The 27,412-nt window shown below is 43.5% G+C and overlaps 1 protein-coding gene across 1 annotated transcript in view; it reads right to left on the bottom strand.

Annotated features, from left to right (window-relative positions):
• The window catches only part of CPNE5 (copine 5), a 129,562-nt gene that overhangs the window by 44,304 nt on the left and 57,846 nt on the right, over window positions 1-27,412 (bottom strand). Inside the window, exons 6-9 of the mRNA XM_081866438.1 lie at window positions 21,931-21,990; window positions 18,059-18,122; window positions 13,065-13,168; window positions 11,519-11,623 (exon numbers count right to left, since the gene is read on the bottom strand). Coding sequence (XP_081722564.1) covers window positions 11,519-11,623; window positions 13,065-13,168; window positions 18,059-18,122; window positions 21,931-21,990 — 333 coding nt within the window. The remainder of the gene's footprint in view (window positions 1-11,518; window positions 11,624-13,064; window positions 13,169-18,058; window positions 18,123-21,930; window positions 21,991-27,412) is intronic.

Here is a 27,412-nt window from a genome sequence, read left to right as displayed (position 1 = left end):
CCCTCCTCTTCCAAGTCTGAAGGCCCTCACAATTCTAAACTCTTCTTGGCCCAAGTCCAAGTCCCAAAAGTCAGCAGATTCCTGTATGAGAAAATCTGTCAAGCTTTCCTTCTCCAATTCAGGTAGGACTCTGATCCTCAAATTCGTCTGTTTTTCTTTAAGTTCAGTCATAACAGGCGTCAACTTATGTTCTTCAAGTTGCCTCTGTAGGGCTGGGACTCTCTCTCTCTCAAGTTGTGTTACTTTACATTCAGCAGGAACAGCTTTCTCCCTGGCTTCCTCCACAGTCTGCCGTATCAAAGTAGATTCCTTCCGGGTTGGTGCCTCCGGTAATGGCGGAATTCCTCTGATCGGAAGGAATTTGTCCCGTGGGAATCTGGGTCTGGCCACCACGGCGAAGGCGGAGACCCGTAAAAAATCACAGGCGGGAGAAGCCTGTGAGCGTGGGATTCGGCGGGCACCTTTTGCGCCTCCCCTACTCACGGGGAAACCCGGTTTCAGGGGTCCGGAGCGACGTGGGGTGAGCGGCGTGGTGCTTTGAATCGTCTGCTTCTTCCACGGAGCGAAGCCGCATAGCTGTGGCCTGAGAGCGCTGACTTTTTCCTGTGGACAATTTGATCTTAAAGTAATTACCCATGAGTAGAGCTGAAGCAGGAGAATTGGATTTTTAAAAAGTTTGATTTGGCATCGTAACGGGGAGGTTCAATACAGGAAGTCTGCCTTCCCCTTTTGTAAATAGATTGAAGCAATGAGGCTGCAAGCTGAAGTCTTGGAAAGCCTACTGTAAAGGACTAAATTTTCACTGGTAAAGAACATTAAACACCCCCTTGGAGGCAGGAGAAGAGGGGGGAAAGTTGTGGATTGAGTATGCCTGCAGGAGAGAGCGAAGAGAGCTAAAATACTGCCCCTCTGACTCTGTAAACGGGCTGCTAGCAGGACTGACGTCTTTTGGAATGCTTCTTGACAGTGTTTAGAACGTTCATTGACAGCTAGCTAAATAAGAGAAATACATTGTTTCTATTGTCTCCGGCTGCATTTAAAAAGGAGTAAAAGTAACTGAAAATTGAAACTAACTTTGGATTGTTGGAAACTGTTTAAAAGAGGACATTACGGATTAATATAAATAGAAACTGTTTCCCCCTAGTGGAAGCCTTTGAAACTGGTTGCTTTACAAGAGCTGGGCTAGGGGAATTTCCAGCTGCAAGATAAAGAACTGTGAGACTCTGGGACTGATCTTGAATTTTTTAAGTGTTATGGCAAATGGAAAGGAAAAAACAGACCACTCAATTGCTGAAAAAACATTAAGGTCTGGGAGGACTTGGCAGCAACCCAGGAGAGGCTCAACATCAGGCCCCTCTGCCTCTTCTGCCGCTGCTTTTGCATCAGTACACTCAAAATCAAGAGGAATGTCGACAGAAGAAGCCTTAGCGGCTGCATTAATTAAGATAAATGATTCACTGGAACAGCTTAACAAGAAAACAGACACGATAAATGTGAAAGTGGATGCTGCAACTACTAAAATTGACTTAAATACAGAAAGTATAAATAATTTGGGACAAAAGGTGAATACCAATACAGAAACTATCCAGAAATTGATACAGGATAAAATATTCTTTTTGTGTCAGCTGGCAATATTTCTTTTAAATTATCACTAGTTTGATTTTTCTCTTCTTTCTTTCTGCTATATTCACAAAATCTTTTGTGAAAAACATTTTTCTAAAAAGTTGAAAGAATCTTCACAAAAATATTCACAAGCTTAAGAATGGAAGCAAATGAGAGATGCTGTTATCTCTTGGCGAGCTGGGAGCAGAGCGCAGAAAGCAATCAAGGCAGCCAGTGGTCTGCTACATTCCTATCTCCAATCACTCCAAAGCTCTGCTGAAGGACAATGTAGAAATATTTTCAATAATAAAAATATCAGAGGTGGGGAAACTTTGTACAGCAGGCTACATTCCATCCACATAGAGCTTTCTACAAACACCTATATATGTCCATAGAATCATAGAATCGTAGAGCTAGGAGGGACCTCAAGGGTAATAATAATAATAATAATAATAATAATAATAATAATAATAAATTTTATTTATATCCCGCCCTCCCCAGCCAAAGCTGGGCTCAGGGCGGCTAACAACAATCAAAATAATCCAACATTCTAAAAGCATTCATTATAAAATTAATTAAAATCAAATTGATGGCAACCATTAAGCAAAATTCTGTGCAGATTGCCAGAGGAGGGGGTCAGGCTGCACCCTGACCAAAGGCCTGGTGGAACAGCTCTGTCTTGCAGGCCCTGCGGAAAGATGTCAGGTCCCGCAGGGCCCTAGTCTCTTGTGACAGAGCGTTCCACCAGATTGGAGCCGCGGCCGAGAAAGCCCTGGCTCTAGTTGAGACCAGCCTAACCTCTCTGTGGCCTGAGATCTTCAGGATGTTTTTATCTGCAGACCGTAAATTTCTCTGTGGGACATACCAGGAGAGGCGGTCCCGTAGGTACGAGGGTCCTAGGCTGTATAGGGCTTTAAAGGTTAAAACCAGCACCTTAAACCTGATCCTGTACTCCACCGGGAGCCAGTGCAGCTGGTATAGCACCGGATGAATATGATCTCGCAGCAAAGACCCCATAAGGAGTCTCGCCGCGGCATTCTGCACCCGCTGGAGTTTCTGGGTCAGTCTCAAGGGCAGCCCTCATCTAGTTCAACCCCCTGTAGGATCTCAGCTAAAGCCATCCAAGCTCTGCTTTAAACCCTCCAAGGAAGAAGAGTTCACAACCTCCTGTTCCACAGTCAAACAGCTCCTACCGTCTTATCCCCAACCCAGTCAAGCAAAAAGCATTATAACTCTTCAAACCCCAAACTGGAGATTTCTCACCTAACCAATGATGAGGGCTGTCTATAGGTTGCAAAGTCCAATGGGACAGCACTGATAACCTCTTCTTGGGTTGAGAAGTACTGCTCTGATCTAAAAGGTAAAGGTAAAGGACCCCTGGACGGTTAAGTCCAGTCAAAGGTGACTATGGGGTTGCGACGCTCATCTTGCTTTCAGACTGAGGGAGCCAGTGTTTGTCCACAGACAGCTTTCTGGGTCATGTGGCCAGTGTGACTGAACTGCTTCTGGAGCAACAGAACACCGTGATGGAAACTGGAGCAGCACACGGAAATGCTGTTTACCTTCCTGCCGCAGCGGTACCTATTTATCTACTGGCGTGTTTTCGAACTGCTAGGTTGGCAGGAGCAGGGACAGAGCTCACTCCATCGCATTCCATCACTCTGATGTGTATTGCTACTTGGACAGTTAATCTGTGTTTATAGTATCCAGAACGGAAAATGACAGTTTAAGCCCTAAAAAACAGGTAGATACTCAATTTAAAGCTTGCCAATTGGTAACATCAGGACACACATTCTCTTTCTTGGGTCTCTATGTGCATTTGCTATTCCCTTCTACAAATGAATTCCTTTCAGTCTCTCAGATTTTAGAATTTCACAAATTTCTTAGAACAGACGCACACACTATTTTTTAATGTGGTAAACCCATGAGCTTATATTGTCTTATCAGTTTAATACCCTCTAAATATTTCACATTTCAAAAGAGTGACACTCGGGTGTATTTATTAACACCCCTATTCTCACACCAAAGATCACTGCTAGACATCCCTCCCTATACACACAATTATACCTTGTTGAAGGCTCTTCTCCACCTGACAGGAGCTGTGTTCTGCAAAAGCCTGATTTTTTTTTATTTTTTTTTGCACTGATTTAGATGCATGCTCTTCGGATTATATGGTGGAAAAAACACGATGGTCTTATAGAGCTTTGTTCCATTCTGGTTGGTGGAAATTGCAGCGTTGCGTCTCAAGCAAACAGTATTTTCTGCCATCTTTAACTTGTTCATCTGCTTCTGAACAAGTCCAAACAAATTAATTAAAATGACTCCCACCCTCTTATCCTTGCAATTCCTGCATTGGATCTTTAATTAGTTTGTTTCGACTGCTGCGTGGGCCTTCCCCACCCCCACCCCTCATTTTTAGGTGGTATATTTTTAGCTTTAGTTGCCATGGAAACATATGACACTGGGACCAAGCTAGTCACCGATCGAGACAACAAATGCAATCTTCTCCTCATTCTGTTTCCTGATTGAAAGTGTGCTTTCAAATATTAACCTTTTATTCTTCCAGTGGTTGGAAATGACAGCAGGTGTTGGCTGCAAATCCTGGCTACTTACAGGGTAGGTGTTTGTATAGAAAGTCACTACCTGTAGCTGTATTTAGAGCTCTCTCATATCTGCTGTCCCCTTGATTCCTGTTTTTATGATCATCATCCATGTGCGGGACTGGAACTGCCCAGCTGATATGAACAGGCTTACAGTACATCCATACTTGCAGAAGTACAATCGAATGTAGTGGAAGAAACCCTAAAGAAAAGTGAGGGAAGGCAGTTTGATGAAGACTGAGCTGCTCCTGACTGTTGTGGGGCAGGGGTGGAAAGTTGGAGGTGGAATGTCTTATCTTGGAAAATGCCATGACTAGCTGACTCAGATCCTGAGCAGGAGCATACTGAAACCTTCTCTTGCAGGTCTCTTCTTGTTGCCTTCCAGTCTTCATTAGCAATAGCTTCTGCAGCTATTCCTCCTCTACATCAGACTCAAGCAGACAAAATGTGCTCCAACTCCATATATTTTATTCTCTGTAGGAAGCAGATTGGTGAAATCGGTGCAGTCAGCATATCTCAAGGACCTTCATTGGCTCCCAGTACGTTTCCGAGCACAATTCAAAGTGTTGGTGATGACCTTTAAAGCCCTAAATGGTCTCGGCCCTATACCTGAAGGAGCGTATCCACCCCCATAGTTCTGCCTGGACACTGAGGTCCAGCGCTGAGGGCCTTCTGGTGGTTCCCTCACTGAGAGAAGTGAAGTTACAGGGAACCAGGCAGAGGGCCTTTTTGGTAGTGGTGCCTGCCCTGTGGAACGCCCTCCCGCCCAGGCAGCCCTGTTTAGGGAAGTTTTTAATGTTTGAAGTTTTATTCTGTTTTTAAGATTCTGTTGAAAGCCGCCCAGATGGATAGGGTAGAAATAATAATAATAATAATAATAATAATAATAATAATAGTGAAATGTACTTTAAATATGCTTTAGAGGTCTAGTATTTACATAACTTCATTGCCACCCTTGCAGAATTCAGATACCCAGGCAGCCATGTTTAGGGAAGTTTTTAATGTTAGATGTTTCTTCTTCTTCTCCTCCTTCTTCTTCTTCTTCTTCTTCTTCTTCTTCTTCTTCTTCTTCTTCTTCTTCTTCTCATTAATAATAATATTCTGTTGGGAGCTGCCCAGAGATGGGCAGGGTTTAAATAATAAATTTGTTGTTGTTGTTGTTGTTGTTGTTGTTGTTGTTGTTGTTGTTGTTGTTGTTGTTATTATTGGCTCAGTATTTCTGCTGGTTATTATCATTTTTAAAATTATCAAAAATAAATGCGAGAACATAGATCTAGCACTCACTTTTGATTATCATGAGTTAACACATTTTTAAAAAAATGTTCTTATAAAAATTCAGCAGCATTTTAGTGCTAATATCTCCTTTTATATACATTACAGTATGCTGTTTGTCCTAATGCACATGCATTTTTGTGAGTAATGTTCCTTAATGAAATGTATTTTTGCATGTTGTTTATATGAATATATGTATTTCACTGGACACTTCGCCCTAATATTCGATCTCTGTCTTTTTATGACCTTATTCTTTTGCTACTGTTTGCTTTAAGCTGACTGTAATTCTGAGTTTTGTAAATTGCTATAAGCAGCCAGTGTGGTGAAGGGTGAGTAAAGATATCAACAGAAACAAAACAAACAAACAAACAAAACAGAATGCAAAATGGTTGGTTGGAAGGCTGCAACACAAAATTCAGAGAAGCTCAAATTTGGAAGAGTAGCTGCCTTTTGGTTTGTGTATTGCTCTCGGAAATGAGAATTAGGCAGGTTCACATTAAAATGTGAACTGCATCTCTTTCCATCCCCAGTTCCCTGTCACAGATAGGTTTAGCCTTTTCATTTTACCCAGGTAAAATACAGTGGCAGCCGGAATCATATTTCACATAAATTAAGCCACCTCTAGAAGAGAAAAGTGATAGCAAAATTAGAATAATTTAGAAAACGAAACAAATACTGTTAAGTGGGGGAGTGTGAAGGGTGGGGGAGAAACACTGAGAACCAACCCTGAAGAAACATATCCAGCCCTTTGTCTGTGTGCTTTGAGGGTCAAATAACTCACAGTGTGCGTAATTTTTTTATTTAAAAGCAAGAATTCAACCATCTGTGTTGCTGTGAGAAGAGCACTCTTGGCTGGCGGAGAGAGACCTGTTCCTTTTCAAAGCAAAGAAAATGGAAGGTAGGTGATAATGCAGTGAGTTTTCAGTTTTGCAAGAAGCAAAAGGCCAGAATCATTTTGACCCTTCCTTCGATAATCTCCAAACTGAGGCCCTAGTATGGCAAGGTCAAGAACTGAATACATCTCAACCTGTCTGGTTGCTATTCTGATTGATGCGCTAGGTCTAAATGTGGTTCCCAAGAGGAGGATTGTAACGTGTTCTAGGGCATTGCCAGATCTAATTGTTTATTAGTCTCTTCTAGTATAGAGCCTTCACCAGAATAGCATTTTTGAACAAAGTTCTGACCCCCCACCAATGCAGCCCCTGACATAAATTAGCAAGCCGTGATGAATTCTGACTGGCTCCAAGAGACACAGACATAAACATCTAGAGGGATTTGTATTAGAGGGATGGTGACAATAATTAAAGCTGATGGCAGGCCTTCATGGCAATATATAGGGCTCCCATGTGTACTCTAAGCAGAGTAAGATGGATCTTGGGCACTGCCAAGAATTGCCTTCATAAATATATTCTGCAAACTTTATAGTGGCATCATTACAGACCCAGCATTTGGGTGGAAAACCTTCACCCTGAAAAACTTAATGGCAAGGTTTCTATATATGCAAAAGTCTTTTTCCTTGGATCTGCCTATGACTGGGTCTCCAGTGATTCTACTATAGTAGCATCATTGACACAAGACATTTTCTCTTCCATTCAATATAGTTCTCTTCAAGAAGGAAGATAAGGGAGAGAAATGAGAAATCCACTCCACTTCACAGTGGGGAGGAGTTGCGGTGGACCACATGGCCACCCTCTCCTCTCCAGGGGCGGGGAACAAAGTCCCACGTCTCCCGGAGGTTCCTGGCCACATCATTCATCTGCCAGCCAATCTGCTGGCTGGGGAGGCATGGCCAGGCCCCATTTAAACTGAGGCTCAAGCCATTTGGCCATTTGGTTTTCACCTACCTCGTAGCAATCGTCACAACTTTGTAAGGTTTGGCAGTTAGGCATTGGTTGATCTTATGATGGGGGAGGTGAGGTGTGGCCATCACCTGCCCCTCCAAGCTTAAGGATATTCTATTAAAGGAATCCGGGGGTGTGGATCTTGTCCGAAGTCCGGGGCTGGGCTAGGGCCATGCCACGACCCCATCGGGAACCCAGGGGGAGCTCGAGTTGGTTTGCATCGACGGGGCTCCCCCTACCGGTTGACCCTTACTAGACTCCCTGTGTGACAGGCAGGAGTCAGACATAGTTGGGTCAGTTCCAATGCCTAAGCCAATACTGCTCATATTCTGTAACCAATAAAGTTGTGGCCTAAATTTGCCCAATAACATTAACCTAATATCCATTTCCTTGTGTTTTATTCATCAACCTCGGGGTCTCGACACACAACTACTGCCCAGTTTGTATGCTGGATGTATGTATGTATGTATGTATGTATGTATGTATGTATGTATTATCACCTCAGGTTTCTTCTGGAGAAGCTAAAAAAATAATAAAAATGGGTAGAGTTAAAAGGCTCCAGAAAGGACGCTCAACAACCAAGAAGCAGTTATGAGTCTGTCAGTTCAACAGTACCATCAGACTGACCCACTATTTCCCCAAGCTTATTCACTTTGTTCCATTGGTGTACTGAACCTGGCTTCTCTATGGGCAAATCCAACACTCTAGCCAAGCCAATGCCAACCTGGGCTCCTCCAGATGTTTTAGGCTACTCTGGGGCCGATGGGAGTTGTAGGATGAAACATATGAAAGACTCCAGGTTGGCAAAGGCTGCTCTCATCCACAACTGAACATCTGATTTCTGGGCCAATGGAATTATATGCAGGTCCCAATGGAAACCATTCCTCTAATATTATCCTTGTAACAGGCACTTAGAAAATCCACTCTATTGGCAAATAAAAAGACATGGACCTCTCAGTGCGGATGTGTGGCTAATTCAAATAACTGTAAAATGAAGCCCAGTGGGCACAATCTAGCAATGCCAGGAACTTTAAACAGTGCCATGCTATGGCTGTATACACACCTACTTGGGAGTAAGCCCCACGAAATTCATTGAGGCTTTCTATTGAATAGACACATACAGGATTGCACTAAACATTCCATTGCCTTCAAACTGCTTAATGTAATCCTGATCCTAGTCAGAATTTCTAAGCAATAATTGCAGCACTCAAGTTTCATGTTGCTTGCATAACCAGCAATCTTGCATCGCTAAGTATATCAATCTGGATGTATTTAGCTGTTCGGAAATGAAAAAGAAAATCTGTAAATAAAATTAAATTAACAGTATCACTGGATTCAAATCACTCCCATATCAGCAACCATCAAACCTGAGAATTTATGAAGATGGGGGCGGAGGGAACCAAAAAGTACTTGAAAACCCATTCACATAAATAGAACTATGTCATTAGATATGTGGCTAGCATCCAAAAACTTGAGTGCATCCCAGGTCTTATTAGGCCAGTAGTCACTTTCTATAAGAACAGAATGTGTCAGTGCAGAATACCCTGAAGGAAATGTCTGCCACCTCATTGGGTTGTGTAGTAATTTGTCGTGAATGCTAGTTTGGGCAAAAGTAAAGTCACAGTTGAGCACACTGCATCCTTGTAGAATGGGCAACGCTAAGAAAAAGGCAATCCAGAGCACATATATTTGGAAGTATGTGTGGAATAATTTCACACTTACTAGAAAGCAAGCCCCACTGAACTCAATGGTATTTAGTTCTGAGCAAACACACAGAAGACTGCTCTGAACAGCTGCAAGAACTAGAGGGCTATTATGGGCTCCGATTCCTGAACGCTCTTTACCATTCCTTTTTTCCCCTTGTGAAATGGAGCTCCAGTGACATGGTTGCTTGTGAGGATCAATAAGATAACCATAGCAAAACCCTTCACATGCCTAAATGGTTATAATAATGCACTGACAGATTATCAACGCAAGTGATGGAGTGTTCTCAGCTATATATTTTTATGGATACTTTGGAGTGCAACCTGGAGTCCATCAGAAAATTTTGCATTGTGGTTTTTCTTCTATTTTAGCAAGATAGCCATATGATATGAAGCCAAGAAATTGCAGCCAACTGGGTCATTTTTACACCTAAGAAAATATGCCTTGTGGGAATCAATATTCTTATAGATTCTTCTCTTTATTTACTTCGTTTCAGGAGGAATTTTATTTGATTCATTTGCTTTTAAATCTCAGAAGTCTTAGCAAAGCAAAGCAAAAAAGTTAAAGGGAATTGCATGAAAGGATATGAAAGCAAATCATTTAGGAAAATGCAGTGAGCTGTCAGCCCATTTCTGGAGAATGACTGAGCAAAATAGGTATGAGGTACTATATCTTACTGATTTAAGATTCCAAGTTACACAGAACTCTTTATCATGAAATAGAATGAATGAATAGGTCCTAAGATAGTGTCTTACACTTGCTTACCTGGGAGACAACCCCACGAAGCTTACTTCTGAGTAGATGTATTAGGATTGCATTCTCAGTCACATTTTTTTTGCTTTTCTGCCAAGAAATGATATCCCTCCACAACGAAGGGGTGGGGAAGGTGTTTTGTTCATTTGATGTACACTTTGCCCAGTATATAGCTGGGTTTTATCACCAGGAACCACTGGCATGGAAAACAGCTTTGTAAATGTACATCAGGGCTGAGCTTCTAATCAATGATAAACATTGTAGGTTTCATGGTGGTAAGAGCTGCAATTAAAGCACAGCTCTCAAGCTTGCAAGTGTAAACACACGGATGCTGAGAGTGAATTCTATTGTGTTTTATGACAACCGCAAGCTGAGTGAAGAATATATTGCACTGGGTAATGGGCCCAATCATTCTTCATGTAATTGGCATTCCTATGTACAAGGCTCTCTTATTACGCTGATTAACATGACTGTCAATCCCCTCCTAGCAAGACTATCTCTCCTGAATTGCTACTGACCTTTTCTGTGGTTTTAGGCATAGGAATGCTAGCTGCTTTTGCAAATGAAACAGATAATCCATCTCCAGGACATCTTCAATCACACTTTTCCCAGGCCTTTTAGTTCATTTCCATCCATCAATCACCCATTAAGTACATCTCTGTTCCAAGCAGCCTTCTCTAGGGAGTCGTCTCTCTTCACACCACCTCCACTTTTGCCTTTTCAGTTATGTTGACAGAACCTGAGCCATCTAATTTGGAACAGATCAGAGCCCCAGGTTTTTAGATTCTCTTAAGTCCCCAGGGAAGAGAAAACACTCACATCACTTTGTTACTGGATGTGACAATTTCTACAGTATACAGTGCATAGCCAGTTGGGTTACAGAAATCATAAGCCATAGCTGACCTTGGTTATTGAACATACCATCATTTAAACTAACCAGAGTTTGGACATAAACACGGAACTCTGGTAAGTTTAAAAGCAAGTCCAACCTCATCTTCATGTGTGCATATAATGCTAAAAAATAGTTTAGTGGTATATCAGGAAAGGGTCAATATGAAGCAGGGGTATCTCCTATTCCACTGCTCCAATGGTCCACTCATCTTCCCTTCTTTCACCCACAGTGAAGGCCAGTCCATTCAGGCAAATGGGATACTGCCCCAACAACCTGTCAGCTGGCGGTAGCACAGTTAATGCATATTACCCAGATCTCACTATACAGCTCTGAAAGTTGCAGGAGGCTCTCAGGGTCTGGCCCCGAAAGCCTTAATCCTCAAAGGGCTTGTGATCCCTATGAAGTCATAGAATCAGTGCAGTTGCTAATACAATAGGAAGAGGTGAAAAGGACAGTTACTGTTTGCAGAGGCAAAAGGAAGCTGTTGTCGATTGCTGCATGCTTTTCTTATTTTGAACCTAAGAGCAAACGAAAGATCCTGCTCAACCAAATCAAGGGACCATGGAGTCCAGCTTCCTATTTTTCCTGCCGTGACTACCCAGGGGCTTCCAGAAAGCCCACAAGTGAAGCTTGAAGGCAAGAGCGCCCCCCATAGAGCTTGAAAGCAACAGCACCCCTGCATTGCTTATCCCCAGCATCTAGTATTTAGAGTGCAACTTTTGGGGCATCTGTGACATTATGTTGGACCCAAGCCTCCCTCAGTGTTGCTTTCCTGTAAGTCCTCCTGATCCTTTCCTCTAACAAACCAACACACACAGTTGTCAAAGCGGCATCTTATTCCATGGGGTCTGTACCTGTCATAGTCTCCATTGCACAGGGCCCGCACCGGGATAGCAAAGGACTGCCATACAGGGTTCAAAGTGTTCTTCACCACTTCGGTTTTGTGGCAGATGGTAAATCTGGCAGGATACAAATAAGGCCAGTTGAGTTAGGGTAGACAGGGAAAAATAAATAAGAACAATGCTCCCCTAATGTCAGGCAGTCATGGACAGGGGCAGACTAACACAAGGTTGGACCATGACCAAAATGGATTACTTGCTTTTAAAAATGTAACAACTCCCTAACAAAGCACCATCTTGGTAAAAGGTATGTGGATCTTCCTCAGTGAACCTGGTCTTTTGGAGGAGCCTAAATAGAACTGCATACAACCAAAGGGCAGCATCATAGGCCTTCAGTGCCAGCAGATCAAAATTTAGAAGCCAGGGGTTGGGAACCCGTAGCTCTCCAGATAGTTTTGGACATGCAGCTTCCATCAACCCCAGGTTTAAAAAACAAACTTGTGCTTCCTTGGCAACTGAATGAATGAAATGGCCTTATACTGAGATCAGCTGATAGTAGCTGTCTGAAATCCTCAGCAGAGTCTCCCCTATCTTGGGAGGGTGGAGAACGCCAATGAAAATGGAAAAGGAAGCAGAAGCTGCTGTGATTTGCATGCTTGTCTGTGGTCAGGAATGGAAATCTGTCAAGCAAATTCAATTGGTGTCCACCAATATCATTGCTATTATTAAGTCTGCAGATGATACGTAATGACATAAGAAGAGCCTGCTCTATCAGGCATCTAGGGGCCCATCTAGTCAAGCTTTGTATTCTCATACTAGCCAACGAGATGCAGGACCTGAACACAACTGCAATCTCCCCTGCTGTGGTTTCCAGTAGCCCTTGCCAATTCATGCAGTGAATCTGGGGGGATATCAGACTCTGGATCAAACTGGGGACCCCCACCCTGGATCCAGTCCCAAATAAGTTTGGGGTGGGGATTATATTTAATTAGGCCTTTAAAACCCTAATTAAACACCTAGCTGAAAGATGGGCATGGGAAGGAGACCATGCATAGTTCTATTCTAACCCCATTTAACTATGTAATTAATTTCCCCCTCTTTTTTTTACAGCATTTTGATGTTTCCTTTACAATGAAATGTGAATGTAAGTTATGTAAACAGTTATCTATGTTACATAAGTTAGGTATCTTATCTTAAATAGGGGTCATGAAACGTATAAGGTAGTATTTGGCGGAAACCAAACTGCAGCAACACAGAAGCAGAGCTGATTTTTTTCCATAGCTGTTCAACTGTTGTTACCTAGTTTCTAAGCCGAGTCCCTTGTTTGGAGCAGGAGGATGGGTTTATAATACTTCTATTGTTAGAAAAGGAGGGCAGCTGCACCATGGATGTGGTGCCCAATACATTTTGAACAAACTCATTATCAAGGGAAATGTTTTATGCTTCTTGGCGGGGGGAGGGGGGAGTGCTTGGGACAACATTTTGCTACAGGTCACCTAAGCAAGCTCTGTTGCAATCTGAATAATTATCCTGCCCCCAAAGCAGAAGCACTTTGACTTACGTCCCATCCTCGTTACTCCTATAGAATACCATGAACGGGTCGGATTTTCCAAAGAAATCTTTCTTGTCCAGCTTGTTGGCACAGAACTGCATTGTGGCCACATCCTTGGAATGGGGAACAGAAAATATATCTATAAACTATTTGTTTGTTTCTCAAAATATTTACATACTGCCTAATTTGCACACATCTCAAGATCAGACTGGGCTTCCTGTACCTGCGATTTGCCTGTAAGACACCATCCATGCAATGGCTAATTATGTGTTTGTTGTCTTTTTAAATTTGGCCCAGAGATCCTGAGGGCTGCAGTACACTTTCTTGGTAGTAGGCAGATATGAGAGGGAGCCAGAGTATCCAACCTTACATGTTGTTTGTGAATTCAACTCAGTGCGCAATTCTTCTTCCATTCGCCTGCCAAACTCCCAGCTAATGATGCTACAGGCTGTGATCCTCTGCCCCTCTTCAGTTGGAAATGAGTGACTCACCGTGTGAATGGTGTAAGCATTTAATCTTTCAAAGGATACCATTGTAGGGGAACGAATAGGAGGAGCACATCTTCAAGAGTGGAGCAGATTGAGGGCAGTTGGGATGTCGTAACTCTGTCCCAGGTGTGTCACTATTGCCTTGTCATGTGCCCCCCCCTCCTCTTGTTCCCATTGATCTGTCTTGGCATCATGGTTTGTTAATAAGTACCCAATACTTTTTGAGAGTGGGGACAAGGCAGCAAAAATCCAGGGTAGAGAGACAGGCCAACTCTTCCAAGAATTAAATGGCTGCCTTGTCCCCACTCAATGTGCACATTCTCATGCTTCCTAAAGGAAGTTTGAAAAGCATTGCTTTCTAAGCTAGGACCTGTGGGATGTGATACATAAATAGCAGTAAAGTATAACATTCCTGGTTTTCCTAGAGTGAACTTGCAGGGGAATGTTTGGTCCAGTCAGTAGAAAACTTCCTCTTACCTCCTGACTGGGACATACTTCCTCTTGCATGTGGCTAGAGGTGGGCGTGACCTTACCTGCCCAGGTAACACAAAAGGACATAGCATGCTGCACACTCCCTCTCTCTCACTTCCTCTCGTCGTAGGACCAGCAGCTTTTTAGCTAGAGATGCTCTGTTGGCCAACAGAGGACAAAGGGACTATTACCATATGGGATAGATTCCACATGTATATACTCTGTAACTAAGTTTGCCTTCAGGGATCCATCTGTGAACTGAATGTGTGAGTAAACTTATTTTATATACTTTACACAAGATTGTGCTGTGTCTATTCTTTTAAGAGGGAGATATAAGGGAAATTACCAGGAATCTATATTGAGAAGCTTAAACAAGCGTGCAACCAGCTACCTGCTGTGCGTTTAAGAGGGGAATGTAAAACTCTGCTAAGTTATAGAACTTGCTAGCACAAGTTAGGAAGGATATTATTAAACAATATATTCTCTCCTGCCTCCCTGAACATTCCCACAGGACCAACATCATTAGTGCTTGTAGCAGCAAAAGCAGATGGTGGGATAAGGAAACCCACCAGGTGATGCATTGTGCGGATAAGAGTAGGGAGTGGAATGTTTTAAGCAACCCCTGATCTCAGCCATTTCCCAACAATGGTCCAATGGCTTTACTGGTTTAGGGGAGAGAATCTTCACCACAGTCCTAGAAGATGCCTCCTGAGATGGTCAGCAGCAAACTATCCTTGAAGACCATGGTAGATGGTCTAGAGCAGAAGATGCTCAAAAGGCTCTCAAGTGATGCAGGATGCTCAGCCAGAGGTCACCTGCTCCTTTGTGCAGCGCTAATCCTTGGCAGCACTGCTCCCTGATCAAGCTAAAAACAGCACTCAAGAATCAATCAAGCTGCTCCTGATCTGGGGACAAAGTCAAAATGGAACAGTGCAGAGGTCTCGGGGCATGTCATCACTTCCCATGGGGTGTCCACCAGATAATGCATGGTGTCCTGCATGCTGCTTCTGGAGCAGAGAGCAAAAGCTGGGTTGTCCAGGAAAAAACAGCATGCAAGTACATTCCTTCTACCTTGGCAGGCACCACTCACAATGGGATGGCCGATCCACACATCCATAACTTCTGGGAAGGAGGAGCAATGATCTCATGGCTCAGAGGTGTGGCCTCTAATAGTAGCTTAGCTAGGCAAGGTCTAATAATTGTTCTCCCAGCTGGGGATAAGAAATTGGCCATTGATCACTTACAGTATGTTGAAATAGTAACAGTTTGGAGAAGTGGGATGTGCTCAGGCAGTACGACTGTTGCTGTACTCCCCGATCCATAGAAACAAGGGAGTATGCAGGTTTGATTTTCTCTTCTCAGTGTGGCTTCCCATTATCAGCATTCAGGATAAGATAGGGAGGGAGGCAAGAAAGTGCTGGGTGGGTTAAGACAAGGCTCTTGGAAAATCAGGGGGGAACACAAGCATTCCTTGGGGTGATGGTGCAGAAAATGCCAAGGAACAATGTCACTGAGTGGAAGCACAATTAATCGCATATGATGCATTCCCATACTATCCTCAGCACAGAGGGAAAAGTTAAACCAGATTCTAGCGCAGGCTGCAGAACGGCTCATGCAGAGCTAATTGGTTCTGTCTCGGTTCTTTCAGATCGAAATGAGTATTAAATTCTCTTTATGGCACAACAGATGGTATGCTGCTTTGGATGCATTCAAGCACATTCCCGAAATTCTGAACGGACATCAGTGTCACAAACAGCCTGCGTTAACCAGACAGTGCACGTCTCGTGAGCTGGAGGGGTCTGTGTGCTGTATGTTCATGAGCAAAAAGTGTGAAACACTTTGTGTTGTTTGAATGTAAGTATTTGGTATGGTGCATCCATCTGCACAAGTCTGCCTACAGAAAGACAAATCCTCAAATGAACATGTGAGAAAGAGTTGGTCTGTATGTCTTTTTTTAGCTGTGCAAGTTCAACATAGGTGTGTGAAGAAGGGGGTTTAAAAATATATTGTAATTGTCTGTGTAGGAGAAAAAATAGGATTTCCTTCCCTCTTGCAGACGTCAGCTGTGTGGGCGAGAGAAGGTAACAAAAATGTAGTGATACTGTTTGTGTTCATTTCTGTATGTGGGAGAGAAAGGGAATGAAAGAATCTGTCTTTGCTGATGTTTAGTCTCTAGGCAGTCCTGTCTTTCTCTTAAAAGTTATACACCAACTGTTCTGTTTTGTTCTGTTCTGTTCAACACCAGCAGCAAGCAAGTGGACAGATTCTGACGCTTGTCAGGGGCTGATACTTGACTCTTGTCTACCTGACAGCTGGGTTCAACCAGGCATAGGCTTGTCACTTGCCATCCTTGCCCATTCTTCTCTTGTCTCCCCTTCACAAAACAAATTTGTGACCATGAATGCTAGGAAGAACCTTGATCCAGATGTAAGATTTTCCTCTGGAAGAAACCTGATTTTACTTCATTAACCTCTTCAGGACAGATAATCCAGAAAATTTTCTGTGGCCATTTCCTCTGATGGAGCTGGCTGGAGAAAGGACCCTTATGAAAGGAGGAAAACATTTTAGCAAACAGGCATGCCCAGTGGCAGGTTTGTATGGCAAGTCAACTCAGTTGTGAACAGCTTTCTGCTTTAGAATGTGATAGAGTTGGGGGCAGAGATTCAGATTTGTGCTGGAAGCCCAATGAGTCAGCCATTGATTCATTACATTTTTATCTTGCTCTTCCTTTGAGGAATTCCAAATATTATTGCACATGGGTTTCTCTCTTTTATCCTCACAGCAACCCTTTGAGGTAGATCAGACTGAGAGAATGTGTGACTGGCTGGAGATCACCCAGTAATGTTGAGTGAGTGTGTATTGACTCTGACAAGTTTTGCTTTGTTGCATTTCTGCAGGTTCCGGCTTTAATGGTTTATTTTTACTTTGTATTTCAATGGGTTTTTTACTTATTCATTGTAAACTGCCAGGCAACTTTGTACTATTAGGCAGCATACAAATGCCACGCAGACACAGACAAACACTCCATCCACACAACGCTGTACAGATATTCATTTGTGTTCTGACACCCACCTACCTCTACCCAGAAACTGCATCCCTAATGGTTAAGGCATCAGATGCATTTCTCTGCACAGCAAATCTTTCCACACACTTATGATTTCTTAGTTGCTGCCCCTGTTTGTCCTTTAGTACACAATCTGAACTCTTAACTTCCAGCTGTGACCACACTTTAGCCATTGACGTTGGCTGTAATCTCGGTTCTTGCTCTGAGAGCTGTTGAGAGGAGTGTTTGTCCAGAAACTGCAGCAGACAGTGAGCTTACATGGTAGTCTCCCCACTCCCACCCCCACCATAAGCGATAAAGAGCTGAAGGGAGTGGAATCTCTCATTGCAACCTTATGACTCTCCAGAGCTGCACATTTTCTATTTCCACATTACAACTATTCTGGTCTCTGCTGAGAACTTACTGAACAGTTTGTCCAACTGCACAACACGTTGTTCCACCAAGGCTCTACAGTACATACACATACATGTACCATGTGTCCAATACCTCATTTCAGTGTTCTCAGAGGCGTAACATGGGCAGGGCTGGGGGGGTGGGCGTCACCCCGGGGACAGTTTTCTTTGGGGTGCGATCCTCATGACACCCTGCCAGCCCGTGGGTTGATGGATACAAGGCAGAATTGGCATGCCAGCATACCATCTGCAAGGGTGAGAAATTTTGTGTGCCAACGCTAGAAATGTACGAGCCAGCATGCATTGTAGGAGCACTGAAATGAGATGAACAGTTGCATGGAATAATTGTCAGGGTATCTACTTTGTCTGTGTCTCAGCCTCTCTCACCATACTCTGCATTATTATACAGCTGATCTTCACAAGCCATGAAGTATGGTAAGGACTTAGAAAAGAAAACACCTTGTTATATATGATTATCCCTAGAGCTCTTTGGCTTTTTGAACTAAAGACGCCAGCAGACAGGAGCTTCCCTTGCTCCCTCAGGAGCAGAGGCCTGACCAGAAGCTCAAAGAGCAGAGAATTACTTACTCGGCAGTTACCCAGTTCCTCAGCAGACAGGATAATGGTGCCACATTTCTTCCCTGGAATCCCCCTGCAAGAAGAAAGAAAATGGTTCAGCAGCTGGGAAGAAGATGAAGAAAGAGCAAGCAACTGATCGATGCTGCCAGCAAGTCCCCCTGGTATTGGCTGCACTATAGGCTGATTGGCAACTGCAGTGAGCCCCTGTGAAGGCATGCTGTCAGCATCAATCAGTTGTTTAGCGCTCACACGGCAACGTCAAAGAAGCTTGTTGAAACTGCTCAATAACGATTACAGTGAGCCTTTCTGAAGTCTTAGTTGCAGGTGTAAGTAGTTTTCCAGCTTTATCTGGCTGGAAAAAGTCTAACTTCCCAAAGATCATGCAGAAAGCTTAGATGGGAATATGGGCTAGGGCTTCCCATGTTCAAAGACTAGCATTTTGCTACGGTGGTTTTCAGACCTGGGATCTATCCTCAGCCCCAGCTTGAAACATGAGGCCCTGCTGCATTAGGGCTGTGATTCTGTTGCTTAATTTATTTGGTTGCTGTTGGTTTTTATTTTTTGTCTGGGAAGTTTTGCTGGAGGCTGAAACATTAAACTATTATAAATAAATAAAAGAGTCCAACTGAACAGCCACTTTCAGCCAATCCTGTGCATGCTTACTCAGAAGTAAGTCCCACTGTGTTCATTGGGATTCACTCCTGATAAGTGTACTTTGAATTGCATCCGCAAACATTTCTGAAGGTGGCAAAATAAAGGAGAAGCCAAGAAGGGTTTTTTCCTCCCCAGATGAAAAGATGAAGTTTTTGGTCGATTTGTGCTACTGGTTCTGCAGCTTGAGACAAACTGAAATATTTATTTTGAGTGCACAAGTAAGTAGGACATTGAGAGACACAACTCACCATGGAGCAAAACTAAGAAAAGAGGTTTACTTCAAACCCCCCCCCCCGCCCTCCTTTTTACTGTCAGCATCTTTGAATAGAACAATTTTGGCCAGCTTTGTGATTTACAATCATTCTGTCCATTCAATTCCACAAGAGCAGGAAGCCCTGCTGGGTAATGATCACTCAAAACGAATTCATCCTGCAGGCCAGATGACAAGTTTATTTGTTTGATGGGGTTTGGAAATTAGGAGTAAGACAGTAAGCAACTGATGTGACCTTTTCCCAGACGTCAAATTTTTGTAAAAGAAATTCCAAAAACGACATTACCCATGGGCTACCTTAATTATGGTTTCAGTTCTTGACCAGCTCCTTGCACAAGAGGAGAAAGTAGGTATTTGAGCACAATGTTTGTTGTGCATATAGCAAATTGGTCATCTGAACAATTTCCCATGAACACAAGTTGCAGTTTTGAGCACCACCACTCATGCTAGGAGTAGGGAATGAAGTCCTAATTTGTGGCAGTGACAATTAGGGTTGGTGGATAAATTTGATTTACTTTGCATTTAAAGGTGAATCTGCCTAATCCACACTTTCAGAAACAATATGGGACCTGAAACACAGTCATCCTTTGAAATTTGCACTTCTCTGAATTTTGCAATGTAGTTCTCCAGGCCAATACTGTGTACAGAAATGCAGAATATGAGGGTAAAGTGTGTGTACAATGGAATGTATCTGTGAAAACGGCATACAAAAATGCACTGCATTAGGGAAATTTCCTTTGGGAAATGTGTATATTAGACAAAACTGCAAAGATGTGCACACATTAGGAGAAATTCAGACTAAAACACTGGTTTTTCATGAGGACTTAAAAACATTTCAAACATGTGAAAATGTGGCGAACTGAAATCAAGGTTGGCAAAATGAGAAACCAAGAGAAACTAAAGTTTACAGATGTGCCCATCCCTTGGGACAATAGAGTCAGACCACTGATTTGCCACATGTCTGGAGCAATCTGGATTTTAATATAAGTGTCCCGTATCATGCAAATTAATTGAATTATGTGGGCTGATCTCCTTGGCTCTTTCTGTGCAAGAAGGTATCCCCATCGTCTTTTCTACAATTGTGATTCATATTGGTTACAGACTGCCCTCTTTCACTATGTGCCCCACATCTCATTTCCCTTTTGGGGGGGGTCATTTGCATACATTGGGGTCATGCCAGATTAACTAGGCTCTTTCAGGATAGAAAGGCAGAGTGTGAAAATCTGTGCCTTGCTTGGTGTACACACTAACTCTATTAAAAAGAAATATGACAGTAGTGCAGTTTTGCACATGTGTGTGGCCTTGGGACAAATTTCTTCAGGTTTATAAATATGTGAGAAATAAAAGGAACCAATGCGATGAAGACTGGCTCTACTGGGGAAACTGCAGCACCTTACTGGGAGGGAAGTATGCATGGCTACTACTACATGCGACAGCAGCGATGGTTGCTGGAATATGCAGGAGACATGATTATATACCTTTCAGTTCTATCCTACCTTTCCACTGCCAGAAAGGAAGGAAGAGAAACTGGGCTGGGGAAGTTTTTTGACCCAATGGGCCATTCATTTATCTCCCCTACCCCCACCCAGGCCATCTGTCAGTCATCTAGCATCACAATGGTGCCATGTGATTGATAGGTGTGTTGTCCCACTCACCTGTCAAACTTGGCCCAAAGAGGTGGTGGGTGACATTGACCAAGTGCAATTGAACTCCCTGCACATCAGCTAATGTGTGGGTCAATGTTAATCCTGCTTACTGAAGGGTATTGCCAGCCAGTTTGCAACAGGAACTCACTGGCCGGCCTGAAGCAAGCAGGATCAAACTCCACACCCACCAGCTGATGCACGTATGTGTGTGTTTTCAATCCTGCTTTCAGCAGCCATGTCTCTACTTGGCCCATTCCTGACATCACATATAAGCATAAGTATGCCCCATAACTAGGCAGCAGTAAGATCACAATTAGGTTAGTGTGCTGTTAAGAACCGAGTGTTTGCCTGCACCCTTTCACCACTTTTTATCAGTAATTTTAAATGTTTTATACTTTTGTCAACTGCATAAGAAGTTTTCTTGCTATGAAAAGTTTGATAAATAAATAAATGCATTTAGATATGAATTATCCAAGTTTTTTAAAAAAATCCCTGCTCAATCCAGTGTGTTTTAATCTGTTTTTAGTGTACTGCTGATTTTATTTTTTAATGTTTTAAATAGTTGTTTTTCATTGTTTTTTTTAAAAATAATAATCTCATTGTAAACCTCGTTGAGTTTTTTTTGTTTTTGTTTTTTGCAATCTCAAGGTGCATAAAATTTATGAAATAAAATGCCTACATAAAATAATAAGGCACAAATCTACTTCTGAGCCTATGGCTGATTCTGTGATGTATCAAGGACAAAGAAGAATCTGGAGTGCCCCTTTTTGCACCGTCCATGTTTGGCAGTACCTGCTTTGAATGTTACACATCTCTCTCTTCTTCCTCTGTTACCTAGAGTCAGCCATATGTGCTGTGCTCTTATGAGGATTGATGACATAAGCATTGCTAACACTGAAAATAGTGTTAGAAACAATGGGCTGGTCTCGGTTGTGTGTAAACCCAATGGAAATATCATCTGAACAGGGGTGGGGATGATAGCACTAACATAGTTCTCTCCAGCAATGTGGAATCCCATCTGCAAAGTGAAAAATCTACTCCAGCCCACAGCATCATGCTCAGAATGGTGTAGGACAACCATGTGGAGGTACCACCATTGTGTAAGAAAGACTGGTGTTCTTTCTGCAAATTATGCTTATATTTAGCAGTGGGTGAAATGTGCTAGGTCAGTGCTGGAATTAACAGCCTTTCTCCTCCCACTTTCTCCTCTAGCACTTGGTTCCTTAATATATGCCTACAAGCCAACCTATGATAAAAAATAACAGAGTTATTTCTAGGGTAGGAGAATAAGAGGCTTCGGCATGACTTACCCATTGGAGACAGATGGCATAGGCTTCCCGGTTTTGGAATGCAATGTAAAGGCTCCCATCCTGGAAAAGGGGAAAGGAAAGAAAGACGCCTAAAACTTCAATTCCTACTGATTCTGTACTTCTGTGTGCGCGCGCTCTCTCTATCTGCATCATTTCCTGTTCATCCAATGCAACAGTATAGACTGGAATTGGTTCTGATTTCCTGTCCTAAATATGGCGGTTACTAGCTTCAAAGCTCTGTGCAGCTTTGGACCAGGACACTTATGGGATCATAGCCTTCAACACAAACGTTCAATACATTTAGTTAGGTTAAACAGATGAAACAGAAAGGTGTCCCAACTCTCCCTGCCAAAGCCTCACTTACCAGGATCATGAGGCAGCTGCGACTTCAAGTGAGATCTTGTGAAACTCTTGCGAGGTCTTGCACAGCACTCACAAGATCTTACCAGAAGCCACTGCTTCTCCTCTCTTCTCTGGTGGTGATGGCATGGGTGGGTGGGGCCCCCATGTGGGTGCTGCCCCACAGAATTCCACCACCTGAGGTGGCTGCCTAGACCAGCTCTGTGTGGAGGCTCTTCTGCATATCCCATAATCAGCTGGAGTGGGAAAAGCTGGAAAGGCCTTTTTTGAAAACATACCAGATGCCAGTGAGTGCAAGCTGCAGTCTAGTCTCATGTTGAGTTTCCCATGTGTTGGTTCCTTGCTTGGTTCCTGCTACATCAAGCAACTACTTACATGATCAAAACTATGCTTGCAGATCAAATATTAGAAAGGCAGGGCTTTCATGTCACTTCACATGTCAGCTCAAATAGCAACCTTTTGAGTTCGTGGTAAGTAACCGAGCAAAAAGATATACTGAGCAATTACATGCATGTGTGTGACTCAGACCTCAACCTAATAAAATAATGGCAAATGACTCAAGATATCCTCCCAGTTAAGCTACTGAACAGTGAATCAGCCCCCTGGTGCAAAATGGAAATTCCAATATGGCCCTTGCTCTCCCTGGGCTCACAATGGGACCCTCTTGGATCCCATGTCAAAATCACTGAGCTCAGAGATGTCTAGCAGTGAAGTTGCCTTATTAGCTCACAAACAGCCTCTCATTAACAGCAGGCAATAGGCTGATCTGGCTGTATTGGGGAGAAGAAACCTCTGGCTGTGTTTCTCCAGAACCCTGCTTTTTGTCCATAAGCACTCACCCCACAAAAATTCTCACTTCTTGAAAACCCGCTACAGACTCTGAGGGAAATTGCATCCAGAGAGATAACATCATGACAGAATCTGCACGCTTGCCAATGATCAAGCACGCCGTGACCTTGACAAAAGTTCGACCCGGGCTCTGGAATTCAACTTAACAACTTAATGTTTGCACGTAAGTTGGAGACTCACTGCTGCCATGCCGAGGTTGAGCTCACCGCTCCAGCCTCTTCCAGGCTGCTAAGAACAGTTAAACCTTTGGACTTCCCCTGTATTCCCTGGTTTGGGGGCCACAGCTACAGAGACTGTGATCAAGTCCCCTCCTATACAGATGCAGCTTCCTTGATAACTTTTATAGAACCTGACTCTAATATTCCTTCCTCCTCTCCCCAAATGCTCTGAAAGAGCCATGGCTCAGAGACACATCTGGAAAGCAGCAATTTCTAATCAGTTTGGGTTTCCTTCCACCCTGCAAGGACATGAGACTGTCCTGTATTTCACAGGTATGAAGAAGGGTAGACACAGGATTGTTTCATCATAAGCAAATGATCTCATTGAATCAGTCTGAGTCAAAGTGATCTGATACGGAACAGCAGAGGCCAAAGTGATAGTATTTTGGGGACCAGCGGCAACAGTACCTCGGGAAATAGTACCTCGGGTTAAGAACTTTACTTCAGGATGAGAACAGAAATCGTGCGGCAGCAGCGGGAGGCCCCATTAGCTAAAGTGGTACCTCAGGTTAAGAACAGTTGCAGGTTAAGAACAGACCTCCAGAACGAATTAAGTTCTTAACCTGAGGCACCACTGTGCCCACAAGGCCCTGCTAGTAAGGACAGCTGAAGGGAACCAGGTTTAAATCCTGGTTTGTTCAAACAAACTGTGGCATGCAGTCTGCTTCCATGTCATTTATTACGGTACCTCATATCCTTTCCTATTTAAAGAGGGCTCCAAGAGGGTTACACATATTATTATATACCTATCCTCTTTGCTGCTCTTTTTGTGATGTCAGCAGTACAGGAAAAGAGGGGGAAATAGGCTGTGGCCAAATTCTGAGAGCCATGCCCTGCTTCTGCTGTGAAACTCTGCCAGTTCCTGCTCCAACTGGAGGGCTGAGATTACATTCTGAGGCTCAGCAAGGCTTTTTTTGTCTATCCACCACCAGCCTCACGTTCAGGCTTTGGTCACCATGCAGTCAGAGTGATGGTAGGTGGCAAAGGAGTAGAGATGACGGATCATCGCAGCTGCAGCTACTGACAGCGAAGTGAGGCAACGTCTCTCCCTACCAGCTGGAGAGAGCATTGATTAAGAAAATTGCAGAGTCCGAGGACATGGATTTGCCTGATGCTGTTTCCCCCAGAAGAGCAGGGGGATTTATCCTGCACTTGCCTTCAGTGAGCAAGAGTCAGCCTGATCAGCTTCCAGCAGCACCAGTGTGGCTATTAATATAATGTACCTTGCTCTATTGAACACCCACTCTGAGCCCCAATACCTACATGGTGATCAACTCTCCATCAAAGGACAGAGGCAAGAGAGGGTCTGGCCCTAAAACACGAAGAAGAAGAAGAAGAAGAAGAAGAAGAAGAAGAAGAAGAAGAAGAAGAAGAAGAGTAGTAGTAGTAGTAGTAGTAGTTTGGATTTGATATTCCGCTTTATCACTACCCTAAGGAGTCTCAAAGCGGCTAACATTCTCCTTTCCCTTCCTCCCCCACAACAAACACTCTGTGAGGTGAGTGGGGCTGCGAGACTTCAGAGAGAAGTGTGACTGGCCCAAGGTCACCCAGCAGCTGTATGTGGAGGAGCGGAGACGCAAACCCGGTTCCCCAGATTACGAGTCTACCGCTCTCAACCACTACACCACGCTGGAGAGAGGGAAATAGGCAGGACTAAGAAGAAATTTAGGATCAGCAGCAGGTTCACGGTAAAGGATCACAGAAGATACAGGACAAATAGAAACAGGTAGTCAAGTCAGGGGTGATACAATTTAATGTGAAATGATGTTGTGCAGAAATGGTTAGCCAGCCTACTACATCCAGTATTTTCCTGCTTCTCTTTCAGGGGCTGTGGGGTAGATGAATCCAAGAATGGCAAGGCAGCCAAGTCAGTCTCAGCTTGCCTCTTTATGGGTCAGTAGGGCAAGGCCAAGCTTCCCAACAACACCCTGGCTGCCTTCCAAGGTCAGGTCAATCCACATAACCATGTTTTGGGTTGCTGAACATTAGCATTATGCAATATGCAACCAAACCATTGGTACTGAGAGGAGACTGCTGAGAATTCGAGTGTGGCTGCTGTTGCAAAATATGCACATATCCAGGAGTGTCAAGCTGTCTCACACAACAATATTCCATTTTAATGACACTTTGACCACTTGTCCCGTTTTCTGCCATGCCATTTATGTGAGATCCAGGTTGAATGAAGCGAGAATTATGATAAAAATTGAGATTTAAGAAAATATGGGGAATATGATAAGATGCCGTTTGAAAAGAATATCTGGGGAAACCACAGAGGGGTGGAGGAAAGTCCGAGGATTCTGAGAATCCTACTTGTAAAATGATTAAGATTTGTGTACGATGACAAATGTTAAAAGTGAAAATGAATAAACAAAATTATAAAAAAATATGTGTGTGATACAGATTGAGGGGCACAGTGAGGCCACAAAAGAGCCTCCTTTGACATCCTATCCAATGGCTCAGCAGATTGCCATTGGATTTCAGAGCTGACTTGCTCACTGCCTTCACGATGAAGAAAATGCACAAAGTCAAGCCCACGGCTGTGTATGTTCTAGAAGTCAGTACAGATGGCAAGAACGGGAGATCCCTCTTCATGCTTGTCACGAGAATTGGCTGCAGCTTCCAGGCATGCCTATGAAAGCTGGGCTAGTGCAGAACATCCACATCCACAATGGAAAGCTCCAGAGGCAGTTATTTGCTTCCTTCTGACTTGTACTGCTTGCGTGGGTGAGCAGGTGGGTGATGTGGCAATGGGTGGCAAGTGGGGATTGCTCCCAGGTGGCTTCAGAGTCACTGCCTCATCTGCCTATCCATCTAAGCAGCACCCATGAGAAGGATGCGTGGAAACTATTCTCCCACTTTGCTACTTCCCTAGAGCTATTATCACTTTGCTCAGTCCTGGCACGGTTCCAACAAGCAACAGCTGAGGATCACTCCCCCTGATACCTTGCTACCTCCAGTGGGGGAAGTGGAGCCCCCAGCCAATTGCATTTATCTCTAGAGCAAGCAGAGTCTTCTCCTTCACATTCTGTGTATCTGAACAGGAGGAGCTAGCTTGATTCCATGCACCCCCTCATTATGAAAGCACATCAGCTACCTGACTGAGTAGCTTCTACTTAACTCTCCCATTGCCTGAGATGTACTAAACTTGCCCTTTGGAAGATGCATAGCATGATTTACTTGTGCACTAACATCTCTCAAAGCAAAGGGGTACACCCAATGTGCCAAACACATTTGGAATTGTGAAGAATGACTTCTGTAATAGAAATCGAGATTCAAGTGACAAGTGACTGTCATGCATGGAAACCGTGCTGAATCCAGGATGTGGGAGCGGGGTGGGGTGGAGAGGAAGGATAATGAATCATTTATCCTTGGTTTAAAAAGTCAAAAACTCTCAAAGCACAGGCATCATATGAGGAGAGGAGAAACAATCTTGAATTAGCTTAGCTGGAAACTGTGCTTAAGAAATCTGCCGCTATTTTGCTAGCATGGGATTTCAAAATCACCAATGAGAAGAGGCCCATAATTGTGACTGGAAAGGTCAGAAAAGCTCTCCAGCATGCTGTTCCCACTGCCTACATGTCCCAGACCTTTGCTGGAGGAGGACATCCTGGCTGTGAAAAAAGCCAATTAGAGCTAGAGGCCGACTGCAATAAGTGGCTGCAAACTCATGTCAATGGCCAGCAAGGTGTGTTGGAAATGCAGAATCTGCCCATGCCTTCCATGCTGTTGCACTTTGTTAAGGCACATCTTCTGATGAGGTGAAAACACTAAATGGGGAGCAGCAGAAAGCCCCATATGGTGACATCCTAAGGGGAAAACTTCTCTGGATGTCCAGTGCAGTTCAGTATTAAGACCTGAGGCATTCCTGTCCCTTACCATAAGTTGACTTGAGGCCTTGTTGTGGGTGACTAATAAACTGAATAAATATAAAACAGTACTTTGTAAATTACCAGTGGTTTAATAGTTAAATGCTGATGACAGAAGTTGACCATAAATCTAACTGTGTGTTTGTGCATCCAGGGTGGGGTAGCAGGTGGAGTTTAGATTTTCTACCT

The sequence above is a fragment of the Podarcis erhardii genome, assembly GCF_964252035.2.
Source record: "Podarcis erhardii genome assembly, chromosome: 6".
In the NCBI taxonomy this organism is placed as follows: Eukaryota; Metazoa; Chordata; class Lepidosauria; order Squamata; family Lacertidae; genus Podarcis; species Podarcis erhardii.
This window is presented reverse-complemented; position numbering and strand designations above follow the sequence as displayed.